This window comes from Balaenoptera acutorostrata, chromosome 13 (genome assembly GCF_949987535.1).
Source record: "Balaenoptera acutorostrata chromosome 13, mBalAcu1.1, whole genome shotgun sequence".
NCBI lineage: Eukaryota > Metazoa > Chordata > Mammalia > Artiodactyla > Balaenopteridae > Balaenoptera > Balaenoptera acutorostrata.
Genome location: NC_080076.1, coordinates 76,458,172 through 76,471,257, shown reverse-complemented (window position 1 = coordinate 76,471,257; position 13,086 = coordinate 76,458,172). Strand labels below are relative to the sequence as shown.

Sequence of the window (13,086 nt, the reverse complement as noted above, 5' to 3'; positions counted from 1 at the left end):
AAGCTGCCTTTGCATAGCAAGAACTGTCTTACCTTCTAGACTACAGATGAAAAAACATTTTCTCAAGATGCCTCGTCTACATTTTATGTGATGGAAAGTCATTTCACTGTACGGAATATTTTTTTAGACATCTGGGGTGACCTCGGGGGCCTGATGGAGAATCTGGAGTGTTAAGGTGCCAGCCACCTGGCTGGAGTAACGCTGGCGGGAGGGCGCTAGCGACGCGGCCCGCAGGTCCCGCCCACACAGGCCCGGCCCCGCCCCCGTTCTCCATAGTTACGGCTGCGGAGGCGGCGGCCATCTTGGCGGCGGAGCGATGAGCGGGTCGAATTCTAAGGCTGCGGCCGTGGGGTCGGCGGTTGGGCCCGGGGGGCTGGTGACTGGCAAGGAGGAGAAGAAGAAGGCTGGCGGCGGCGTCCTGAACAGGCTTAAGGCGCGGCGGCAGGCGCCCCACCGCGCGGCCGACGACGGCATCGGGGCAGCGGTTACGGAGCAGGAGCTGCTGGCTCTGGACACCATCCGGCCCGAGCACGTCCTGCGCCTCAGCCGGGTCACAGAGAGTAAGTGCGGGGCCGGCCGCGCCCTCCCCTCGCGCCGGTCCCCGGGCCCCTTGTAGCCTTAAGCGGAGCCGGCCGCTTGCCGCTCGGCCGGCCCAGAGTGTCCACCCAGGCGCCCCCGGCCGGCCGGGCCGCGCTGCCCACACTCACCTAGACCTGGTCGGGAGGGTTTCTCCTGGGGTTTGACTGCCCTCCTCTGAGTCCGGCCACGCCAGGCTTCCCTGTGGCCCGTCCCCGCTGAGCCCTCAGGCCCGGCCGTTCTCCTCCTCAGCTGCATCTGTTTGGGTGAAGACCCGCCTTGGCTTAACCGGATCCTCCTGACCCTGGGAAGTGGGCCGCTGCCCACCAGCTTTCAGTGAAGTTCCTGCCCAGCTAGGCCCCCTCAACCTGTCTACAGCCAGCTTCTGCCGCCCTCTGCCAGCCCAGACCCCTACCCTAGCTGCTTTCTCTGCCTTTCCCTCTCCTCCGGCCCCTGAGAGCCCCGCCCCCTTTCCAGCCTGCCTTGGCCCCCTACCTCTTTGGGCCCCTAGCGTTGCCCCTTTGTGTGCAGGTGGGCTCCTCCTTCCTCAAATACATTGCCGTGCCATTTCGTGCCGCATTAAAAAAAATATTAATAAAGTTTCAGTTCACGAACAAAACCAAAATGTGAATCCTGCTTTTGACACTTGTTCCAGTGAATTAAGAATATGTCGGGGTGTCAGAGATGCATTTCTTGCATAAAATGCAACCGTCCTACACCTTTTCATTGATAGTATGAGGGGTGGGGAGAAATATATAGCTCACCCCCTGTCCTGGTTTTCCTCTTTTCTGTTCTCTTCCAGGCCAACCCCTGACTTGATGCCCTTTTTCTTGCTGCTGTTTCCCCCTAAGAGTTTGCAGTCAGTTGGTTAGACCCTGCTTGCCCAGCCGGCCCTGTCCTCCAGACTTCTAACATTGAAGCACCAGCACTCCCTTGATGGATGAAAGGCTGCCGTCCTCTTATCTGCTGAATTGCTTTAGTCGGCAGCCCAGGGGTGCTCAGGTGTCCCTCAGGGAGATGGAGGCCGTCCCAGTGATTTGAGAGTGACAGTTTGGGGGGATAGGCCTTGGTCCAGCCTGTATGAATTCCCATCTCCTAAAATAGCTTTAATTTGAGTCTGGGTATTTTCATATCCCCATTTTCCATCACTTTTTGGGTTGGGACTGTCCTTTGCATGCCTGAGTATATCTTTAGAAGGTCTTGCTATTCTGTTTCATAGAAACATTGTGAAAAAGCTGCTTCTGTTCTGACCCAGATTTCATTTGGGGCTCTGAAGGTACGGAAATGGCTCACCACCTCACCTTTCTCACCCCAGGCTTTCTCCTGATACCAAAGGTGAATTAGGCCACTCTAATGCCTGGCCCTAAGCGGCATTCTAGGAGAGCACTCAGGTCCTGTGTAGGAACTTGAGCTTGGTGCCATTGCTCAAACACACCTCAGCAGCTTATTGGAGAAAGTCACAAGTCAGCTTGGTGACCTCTGGATTTTTTACTCGTCTTAAAATCTGTTCCGTTCAGCAAGGTATTTATTGAGTCCCCTCTAAAGGTGCAGAACCAATCTCAGCACTTTTGGGAGTTACAGAATAATCAGTAGCTCTCAAGTTTGCCATCTTATTGGAGAGTCAGCTTGTAAAACATGAAACAACTAACACAAGCAGGCAGTATAAGATAAAGTGCCAAAGTGAGTTGTGGAGAAGATGCTCTCAGGAGTCATGATAGAAAGAAATCAATGAAATTGTCTTTGATCAGTACTGTTTTGATGAGTTGATCAGGTTTTTGGGGGCTCTACTTCACTTTGGCCTCACGCCCTCCACAGCAGATCTGTCCTGCTTCCTGGGTAGGTATGGCCCACCACCTGGTTTTGTGCAGCCCACAAGCTAAGAGTGGTTTTTACCTTTTCAAATGGTTGGAAAAAAAAAAAAGTCTTGGGACACATGGTTATATAAAATTTGTATTTCGTGTCTATAAATAGTTTTATTAGAATACAGCCACGCCATTCATTTCCATGTTTGTGGCTGCCTTTGTGCTACAGCGACAGAGTAGTTGTGATAGTGACAGTGTGGCCTCAAAGCCTAAATTATTCATCATCTGACCCTTTACAGAAAAAGTTTGCTGATCCGTGCTTTGTGATACGGTCAGCAAACATGCACCATATTAGCCATTAGATCAGCATAAATGTTTTAAAATGGATTTCTAAAAAAAATTCTATCCTGTTGTGATATCCAATGAAAGGTTTATAGGCCATTTTTGAAGTGTTTCCGAAGAAATCCCCTTTTACTATCCCTATTTCTAAAGTGTTACAGTAATCTTTCATCCACACAAGCCCATGCACTTTTTTTCTTTCTTGGATCCCCTAATTCTCTCCACACAACTTTTGCTTATAACATAAAAGGAAGTTTTGCGGTGTATTTTAAGTGAACTGTGTAAGAAAAAAACCTGAGTTTGCTTCAAAACTTGAGAAAGAAATGGTAGATTTGGAGGATTATTTAACGGCATTGGTCTCTCTCTCTCATTTTCAGATTATTTATGTAAACCTGAAGACAACGTCTACAGTATTGATTTCACACGCTTCAAAATTCGAGATTTGGAGACCGGGACAGTGCTTTTTGAGATTGCCAAACCTTGTGTGTCAGGTAGGCCTTAGTATTGCAGTAGCCACTTGACAGTTGGAGCAAAAGGTCTTTCACGCTTGAGTTTTTGTGTGCCATTGCGTCCTGTGCACAGACTCCGGCGGCCTGCTTCCAGTCGCCTCCTGAAGCCTGCCTGTGGGCCTGTTGGCTTGAAGCTGTGCTGAGAGGCTGATGTTTGTTGAGTATCTACTCTGCGCCGGTCACTGTGTCCCACATCTTTCTGTTTACATCAGTTCATGTAATCCTCACACCTCTGTGAGGGGTTATTATCCTTATTTTACAGATAAGGAAACTGAGGCCCAGAATTTCCAGGTGACTTTCCTAAGGTCCTCTGCCCTTTGATCTTACCATGTTGCCTCCACTTAGGAAAGGAATCCTTGAAATTAAACTCCAATGAGGAAGCATACCTGAACCTTGAGTCCTGGGGACACTCTGGAAGGGTGATATGGAGGATTCCAGTCCAGACCATGAGGCAGTGTCTTCTCACGCCCTTTTCTTTAAATAGTGTCTCAGATTTCCCAGTAAGTCCTAGTTTGGACTTTAATGTCTGCCATTTTCTGGATGAACAGAAGGCCCAGACCTGTGAACTCATCTACTTGGGACCCCTTAAGGTAGCTTTGAATAGACACTTCCTGTGCTTGTGATGCAGTTCCAGGGTGATTCATTTCTGACCAGGGGACCACACGTAGGTCTTTGGAGCACATCACTGGAAATGGAGCACCCCCTGGAGTTAGTTACTAGAACACCAGCCTAGATAGTCCTTCAGAGTATCAGCCATGGTCTGTGTTGATGACTCTTTTTGCCAAGCTTTTCTTATCTGATTTGCTATTCAGAAAGAGCCTGTAAATTCGGTAAGACAGCTGTTAGTAACCCAGATAAGTCAAAATGCTTTCATGAAAAAGTCTCAGCTCAGGTTAATTATACAGCCAAGGCTAGAGCACTGGTCTCCTCACCCCACCCAGTATTCTTTTTAAAAAATTAATTAATTAATTTTTGGGCTGCTTTGGGTCTTCGTTGCTGCACGCGGGCTTTTAGTTGCAGCGAGCGGGGGCTACTCTTCGTTGCGGTGTGCGGGCTTCTCATTGCGGTGGCTTCTCTTGTTGTGGAGCATGGGCTCTAGGCGTGCGGGCTTCAGTAGTTGTGGCACATGGGCTCAGTAGATGTGGCTCATGGGCTCTAGAGCGCAGGCTCGGTAGTTGCGGCGCACGGGCTTAGTTGCTCCGCGGCATGTGGGATCTTCCCGGACCAGGGCTCGAACCCGTGTCCCCTGCATTGGCAGGCGGGTTCTTAACCACTGCACCAGCAGGGAAGTCTCACCACCCAGTATTCTTTATGCTGTCATAATCTAGTACTGACCGGGGCGCCTAAAGGCTCAAGCAGGCTTCCCTGGTGGCGCAGTGGTTGAGAATCTGCCTGCCAATGCAGGGGACATGGGTTCAAGCCCTGGTCTGGGAAGATCCCACATGCCGCGGAGCAACTAGGCCCGTGAGCCACAATTACTGAGCCTGCGCGTCTGGAGCCTGTGCTCCGCAACAAGAGAGGCCGCGATAATGAGAGGCCTGCGCACCGCGATGAAGAGTGGCCCCCACTTGCTGCAACTAGAGAAAGCCCTCGCACAGAAACAAAGACCCAACACAGCCATAAATAAATAAATAAATAAATAAATAAATATTTTTTTAAAAAATTTAAAGGCTCAAGCTTGTGGGTACTTCAATCTTGTATTGGGAGGGTCAGGGCCAGCCAGCTTCCTGGGTCTGTGCTGTTCGTATCTCTAAGCTACAGGTCCTAGTACTTAAGATGTTCCCAGGACCCCAGGGCTACTTCAGGTTATGGATTTGGATGAGACTGGGCTCAGAATAGTCATTTCAGTATAAAACTAAATCTCAAGAAGAAGATCAGCTGCAGATACTGTAAAAATACCTTGATTTACAACCCATCCAGTCTTTACCTTTAAGGATCTTGATTCACTAAGAATACGCACACACTGATTCAGTGCCCTCCTACAGCACTTGTTCTGATGAGTTCGAATCCCTGAGAAGGTTTGGTCTGATCCTTTTTGAATCCCATTGTTGGAGACAGGGCTGTGGAGTCTCTGGCTTTGAACCCCTACTCAGTCTGGTTGCCCAGCTCCTCTTGGGCTTGTCACAGGCAGAGATGTTTGATGCTAAAAAAGACTCCTCTTTTACTGCACCTATGTTCAGCCTAGAACTGGAAAAAATACCTTTGCTGGATACTGGGTGGCTGTAGCTACTAGAGAGAGAACTAACTCCTTGTTTACATTAGAATGTTCTCTGATTCATTTTACAAATCTTTCATTCCTGGGTTCAGGAGTGGACTAGACCAGAGCCCGTCGTTACTCTTGTGGACCCTCTCTCAGGTCTCACATGTTTGTTCATGGCCCATCTGCTTCACCTTTTCCCAGGTGCTCAGAGTGTTGGGCCTGGTATGGCCTGGAATAGGCATTAGTCCAAGGAAGTGCAGTACCCCAAGGCTATAGGTCAGTGTCTTCCATTTAAATAGCAAAATTATTTCTAGGGATTTGTCTTTGCTGTGTCAGAAATTTTTGCATTCTTTGAAGGTGCCTTTTGAATAGTTTCAACTTTTATAGCCTTATTCTTTTGGTTAGCAGCAAGCACTTTAACTGGGTCAACAGCAGACCTGGTCTGTATAGCAGAGACCACGTCACGGCCACCCAGCTGGTGTTTCAGGCATCACCGTTAGGATATGGCCCAAGGCCCCAAATTATATAAAAGGCAAACAGCTGATTGTTTAAGAACAGGCCTTGAGTCTGATGGACCCGGATTCACATCCCTGCTCCCTCCATTTACTACAGGCGTACCTCATTTTATTGTGCTTCACTTTACTGTGCTTCGCAGATATTGTGTTCTTTACAAACTGAGGGTTCGTGGCAACCTTTCATTGAATAAGTCTATTGGCTCCATTGTTTTCAACAGCATTTAAAAAAATTTTTTTTATTGAAGTATAGTTGATTTACAGTGTTGTGTTATTTTCTGGTATACAGCAAAGTGATTCAGTTGTACATATGTATATTTTTTCATATTCTTTTCCATTATGGTTTATTATAGGATATTGAATATAGCAGCATTATTTTTAAATTAAGCCATGTGCATTGTTATTTTTGGACATAATGCTATTGCATACTTAATGGATTATAGTAAAGTGTAAACATAACTTTTGTATACACTGGGAAACCAAAAATTTCATGTGACTCACTTTATCATGGTGGTCTGGAACTGAACCCGCAATCTCTCTGAGGTCTGCCTATATCTGGGGGACTTTGGACACATTAGCTAATCTGTCTGAGTCTGAGCTTCCTGGTCTGTAAAGTGGAGATAAAATGAAGACAGCACCTACAGGGCTGTTGTGAGGATCCTGTGAGGCGTGCAGCACGGGGCCTGGAATTACAGCAGGTGCTCAGTGAGTACTGGCTGCCCTGCCATGTCGGTGTCGGTGTCGGTGTCGGTACTGCTGATCGGTCGTGCTCTTTGCTGAGATGGTGATTCAGCTTCCGTGTGCTCTTGCAGACCAGGAGGAGGAGGAGGAGGAGGAGGAGGAGGCGGCAGGTGGAAATGTGGATGTCAGTGCGGGCCGCTTCGTCCGCTATCAGTTCACGCCAGCATTTCTCCGCCTCCGCACTGTGGGCGCCACGTGAGTACCAGCATTTCCTGAAGGGAGGACGTTCTTCTGGTTCAGAGAAGAATGTTCTCCGTTGGGTTTGGGGTTGGCTTTAGAGGAGGGAGGAGGCAAAGTCAGGCTCACAGAGATTTATTTTGCAGGGTGGAGTTCACGGTGGGAGACAAACCTGTGTCAAACTTCCGGATGATCGAACGGCACTATTTCCGGGAACGCCTGCTGAAAAACTTTGACTTTGATTTCGGCTTCTGCATCCCCAGCAGTAGGAACACTTGTGAACATATCTATGAGTTTCCCCAGCTTTCTGAGGATGTCAGTACGTATCCCCTGACTTTCACAACATTCTGGATTCTTCAGGCTAGAGGAACAGACCTTGAAATGAAATCCATCTAGTCCAACGACCTCATTTGCAGAGAAATAGGGACATGATGCGTCTCTAGTCTTTTGACCTCAGACTTCTCGTTTCCTATTGCTCCTGTCTCATGTTTCAAACTCTGACTCTGCCTGCGTGGGAGCACTGAAGGTTTTAATACAGGCCATCCCTTTTAGATGCCTGCTGCGGGGAAGAGAGTGGCTGAGGGAGATAAGAGGAGGCCCCTGACAGTCCCTGGGAGTCCAATTTGATACACGGCCAGTCATGGTGTCACTGTGTTCTAGTCACCGGCTCCTGCTCGGCACTCCTTTAGCCCTTTGCTTTTTCCCTAATCAGAACTACATGGGAAACTGGGGGCTAAGTAGAATTCTAGTCCTGAGGACCACCTCTTTCTCATTCTCTTCAGGTAGAAGGTTAATTAGATAAAACTGTTAGAGTAGATGCAGCAGGCTCTAGGAAGCTGTTAGAGGTTCTGGAGCAGAAGGAGTGGCATGAGGGCAGCAGTGTCTGAGGAAGAGTCATCCTGTAGTTCTGGGGAGGAAGAACTGGGGAAGGCACCGGAGGGAGAAGGCTGGGCCGGGGAGGCGGTGGACTGAGTGACAGGAAGAACAGGCTGTGTATTCCCATGGCTTCGGTCTGGCCCTCTCACATTAGCATCCCCTGTGAGGAATTAGGGAAGGTTGTTCTAGAGCAATCAGGATGTGAGTGGGATCCTGTGAGTAGTGGTGGAGTTTAGTTGGATTGTTGGGGAAGGTCTACATACACCGACCAATTTTCTCAGAATCCCAGGTCCTTAAAATTGTCATTTTCTGACAGGTATCCTTGACTGGTGCAGCAGTACTGTTCCCAGGTAAAGTGAGGATTGCTGAGAAGTGGGCAGGGCGTTGATGACCGCATCAACTGTTAGTATCCTCGTTTGAAGCCCACTCCCCAGGCTGGGCTGGAATATGTAGATACTTGTGAGAAAAGATTATATACAGTATTTCAAGTTTTTATCTAAGGCCATGTAACTTTTTCTTCTTGAAGCCAAATAAGCTAAAGGAGCGTGGGGGTCAGTACTCTGGATATGAACTAAATGACTCTGGCCTGGCTGAGTTCAAAGACCTTGAAGCAGTCAGCTCTCCTTTTGAGAACTGTGGTCAGCAGCCGCATTTCCTCCAGAGGATTCAGAATAGCCTGTGACCATTGACTCAGAACCAGCCAGAGGCAGTGACTCGCAGTTCTCTCGACTCTCCAGTTATGGTTAAAGAGGTCGGGGCAACTGCCTGAACAAACAGAAGATTTAAATCTGGATCCCAAGACAAGCTCACCCTTTGCTGGATTGTTGGCAGGTTAATACCCCGAGCCATCTCTGGAGAAGGCTCCTTGCCCTTTGTGCCCCTGCATCCGTGCGCATCTGGGATTCCTTTGTTGTCAGGGTTGCCTGCGGGACGTGAGCACAGTGAGGCGCAGCTTTCTGAATTTGGACCAGAGTGTCTAGAGGTGGGGACCAGGAGCACCAAGTCCATAGGCTGCTGTGGTGCCTGTTGGCAAACGGGCGAGCACCTCTCCCTGGGGTTCTGACGGAGCACCAGGCTGGCGATGGCCTCGGAGGGCCAGGTCCAGAGCTGGTTGCATCCTTCTGTTGAAGTGGACAGCATGCTCAGTTTGGGGGCCTCTGTGGTCCCCAGGTCTCCCCAGCTCTCAAGGCCTGGCTCCCTCTATTCTGACCTCATTATTCTGACAGTGTGTGCTCACATTTTCAGGAAGCGCTGGCTTACGAATTTTAGAGGGAATGCTAAGTTTTTTCCCACCTGGCCCATGGGGCAGACTCACACATAAGTCTTTGCTTTTTTCCTTTCCCTGACTTGCAGTTCGTCTGATGATTGAAAATCCCTATGAGACCCGTTCTGACAGCTTCTACTTTGTCGACAACAAGCTGATAATGCACAACAAGGCTGACTATGCCTATAACGGGGGCCAGTAGCTGTGGCAGGAGCGGACGGGGAGGTGCTTTGCTGTGGCCCGAGGTCCTGGTGCACGGAGGTGGTTGAAGCTGCGGTCTGTCGACACACATCTAGAACCTGGCCCCAGGAAGCCGAGGCTGGGGTGGCAGTTTCCTGTGCTCCAAGAGAGGTGCCAAGCAGTGCTGTGTTTCCTTCCCCAGTATTTTTTCTTCCTTTTTTCCCTGCCCTTTAGGTCACAGAGGTACTATAGTAAAACTTAGCATAAGGCTCCTGGAATCCAGATTAAAAAAAAGAAAGTTTATTTTCATGTAGTCATGGCTCCTCTGGGTTGTCCTGATGAGCCTGGGTCTCCAGGCACAGCCGTGCCGGGGAGAGAAGGCTCTTCTGTAGGTTCGGGGGTGCTGTGGGAAGCTGAGACTCCTCTCTCGCCTGCGGGGTCGCCATCAGCACGCTCTGACCTCAGCCTGTGCATCGTCCTAAACCAACTGGGGGGGCAGAGGGAAGGAGTGGTGCCAGGAGTTGAGGCACTGGGGTGGGCAAGGCTGCCGAACTGAAGGATCTGTCTTACGTGGGCGCCGCTTATCTCTCTGACTTGCGGATCCTCAGCTGGTCCTCCTGGGGCTCCACTGAAGTTTCAACCTGCCAGTGCCTTCCTGTTCCCCTTCCAGAGGAAAGATGAGCTTGCTCCGCTTCTCCTGGCTCCTGACTTCTGAGTTTCTCCTGAAATACAGTGTGTCAGTTTTGCTCTTGGAACTGTAGTGTCTCTCGAGGCCAGAGCAGGCCGTATTGTATTTTGCTTTCTTATCTCTAGGCTTCTTATGGGGAGGCTTTATTAAAATGTCAGTGGCGTTCCCAGCATATAGGATGTGTGGCCAGACTTCTGATAGTATCAATCAGGCTCCCGGGGCTAATCTGGGTCATGTCGTACCTGCTTTTATACTGAAGTAGTTCCTGGAAGCATCCTGGCCGGTCGGACCTAAGGTAATGTGTATTCTGGTCCTTTGGACTGCCACTTGGAATGGTTTTGGGCGTTGGGAAAGGGGGAAATCAGCTGAGGTGGCCTATCAGAGAGACGTGTTCTCAAAAAACTTCCTCACACATCCCTCAGGCCCTTGCTGGATGGACTCTCTGCGCTTCAGCTCCCTACTCTTGTCCGACTGTGTGGGCGATTTAAGTGCTCAGGCCAAACTCCTGACCCTCTGAATAGACTGTTGCTGCGGCCAGGGTTTAGCATTGCTAGAAAGGTCGCAGTAGGAAGGGCCCAGGTACGTGGTATCTGTGACCGGAGAGCTGTCTCCCTAGGTGCTTGGGAGAAAGGCCAGGTGGAGCCCGGGAGAGAAGGGCCAGCGCTTTGCCTCAGATGCTCCTGTGCTCTCACTGACCAGTGCTGCTCCCTGTTTGCATTCTAGAGCGTGAGTGGCCTTGAACCATGGTCCAGTGCTTTGTGCCAGGCCAGAGTCTGGGCTGTGCCAGATGCTGGCAACTTCCTCACTGAGAAAACCCTGGTTAGCCCTGTGTGCTGGCACTGCACCCAACCCCCGAGGGAGGACGAGACCGGGTTCCCTGCAGGGTGGGCTACTCATCCCCAGACCTGTGAATCCCCGAAGTGGAGTCGGCTGCAAATCCAGGTGCCTTACGTGCGGCTCCGTCCCATACGCGGCCAGACGGGCATCAGCGCTGCCTCTTCACCTTCTGTCCCCACTGGGGCTCCCTCGGCAGATTTGTGTGTGCTGAGCTTCAGAATAACCCCTTCTCTCTGTGACAGAAGCCCAGTCGGGAGAGTTTTTCTACTATTTGATGTTTAATTATCATCTAGGATGTGGTTTCTGGAGCTGCCCAGAACTCTGCTGAGTAGAGTGTGTCTTGGAAATGTGTCCCAGGCAGACCACGTCTTGTAGGCTAGTGGGCTGTCTCTTACCTGCAGTGTTAGCTTTTGCTGGGAAGAGGGCCGAGGAGGCAGGCATTCTGGCTTGAATAGTGCTGTATCCTCTTCCCAAGAGCTTGCTTTAGTCTCACTGGAGGCCGTTTTGAGGCCAAGTGCTTGGTCTGTGCCCAACAGCACAGGGATTTGCGATCTTCTGCTCCTGAAGGTCTGGTGTTCTGTAGCTGGGACTCTGGATTCTTGTGTCTAGCTACTCAGGAAACCTTGAGAAGCATTACCACCCTGGGGTGTTAGCTAGGGTAAGTCTGAAATTCAAGCTTTTGTATCCGAACTGGATACAAGTCATACCTTCTCTGAAAGTAGCTGAACTCATCAGAAGTTGAATCAGGAGGCCATGTTGTTAAGGAGTCTGGGCTATTGGTAGCAGTTACCTGTGGGCAGTAGAATGGGAGGAAAAAACCTACCTGCCTGGGGAGACCGTGCCCTCTGTTCAGAGCTGGTACCTGAGAGGCAGCTCCTGAAGGGAACACATTCCAGCAGACAGGCCCAGCTGGCGCCGGGGGGCCTGCTGCCTGCACCCCTCCCTCTCGTGTCTTGCTCCTGTCCCTCTGGCCTAGGGTCTCCTGGGAGAGCAACTCTCTTTTCCTGTGGAGCCTTTGGGCTAAGATGCCCTTTTAGCTGCTGCAAAGAAGATCCTGGTTTATTTTATTCTATGTTTTAAAGAGTAAACAGAGGAAATAACTAAAAGTAGTCCTGGGATAAAGTAGGTCATCCTCTCCTCGTGTGTTAGCTCAGAGCTGTCTTGCAGGGAAAGTACTTTCCAGGGCCGTGTCGGCCTTCCTGAAGACCTCACAGTCTTTGGGCCATCCAGTTCTCAAATAGGAGCGGTGATTTGGGGGCGTTGGGGCTATGCGGAGACTGGAGATTCTTGACGTGGCAGTAGCTGGGGGAATCTTCAGCTTGTTTCTTCAGTTGAAGTGGGACTCATTTCCGGAATGGACTTAATAGACTGTGTCTAATGTGCAGATTGGGTGAGTCTTGCCTTAGTGTGTCTTGCCACCCTCGATAGGCTCCCAGGGTACTCTCTTCTTTTTCTCTGTAAAGTCCCTTTCTTCTGGTGGCCGTTGTCACTCTGATGTCAGTGAGGTTGGGGAATGGGGACAGTTCTCAGAATCATAGCACAGACTCGTCTGTGTGTGCGGACCCCTGATGCAGAGGGTGCTGCCGTGCCTGGCATAGGAGCCCAATCGTCAGATCACCATGTTTCTCACACTCCGCGTCACAGGACATCCTAGGTACAAGAAGGGTCTGGTGGAGGTGGATTTACCCCTTGTTGCACAAAGGATCATGTAAAGTCACTGAACTTGTGAAAGTCTATTTTTTTCCCTGTATATCTATTTTTCACAGAATGTAAGAAACGTTAATGACCTGGTCTGTCCTTCTTCCCCTTTCCCCTTCACCTGAGGTCCTCATTCCAGTTTGTATTGTCTTTGTGTCCAAAGTAAACTAGGTGACTTATTTGTATAAAATGTTATTTTGCCACAAGAGACAGTAATAAAAGAAAGATTTTCACAGTACGCGTACCCTCTCTTGTCTCCTGACTGGGCCCCTTGGGTCACGGGGCGGGCAGGTGTGGAGTAGGGGTGGGCTCTGAGTTTCTTTACGTGGCCTTTCTGTAAATATTGTTTTAATGAGTAGAGCTGGTTTCTAGGGTGATAAGGGCACAGTACTGAGCTTTAGGCTTGGTATTTTTTGCTTTACATTTTGATGGAGTGCTTTGAGAATTAAAAATGTTTTTAAAACATGTTCATTAAGGTGTGTTTTAACTATACCTCATTTAAGAGTAAATTCACCTCATTTAAGAGTACAGTTTGATGAGTTTTGACAAATGGATACATGATCACAATCATGATACAGGGCATTTCCATCACCTCAGAAAGTTCCCTCAAGTGCCTGGTGTTTGCAGCCCGTTCCCTCCCTCTATCCAGCCCCTTGCAACCATCTTCTGATTTGTGTCTCTTTCGGA

General features: G+C 49.7%; 1 protein-coding gene across 1 annotated transcript; it reads left to right on the top strand.

The window, feature by feature from the left end:
• Window positions 1-289: 289 nt before the first annotated feature.
• UNC119B (unc-119 lipid binding chaperone B) lies at window positions 290-12,637 on the top strand. The gene is made up of 5 exons (XM_007183965.2): window positions 290-560; window positions 3,095-3,208; window positions 6,751-6,874; window positions 7,003-7,175; window positions 9,086-12,637. The coding sequence occupies exons 1-5, from the start codon at window positions 317-319 to the stop codon at window positions 9,196-9,198; spliced, it is 768 nt and encodes a 255-aa protein (XP_007184027.2). The 5' UTR covers window positions 290-316; the 3' UTR covers window positions 9,199-12,637.
• The last annotated feature ends 449 nt before the right edge of the window (window positions 12,638-13,086 follow it).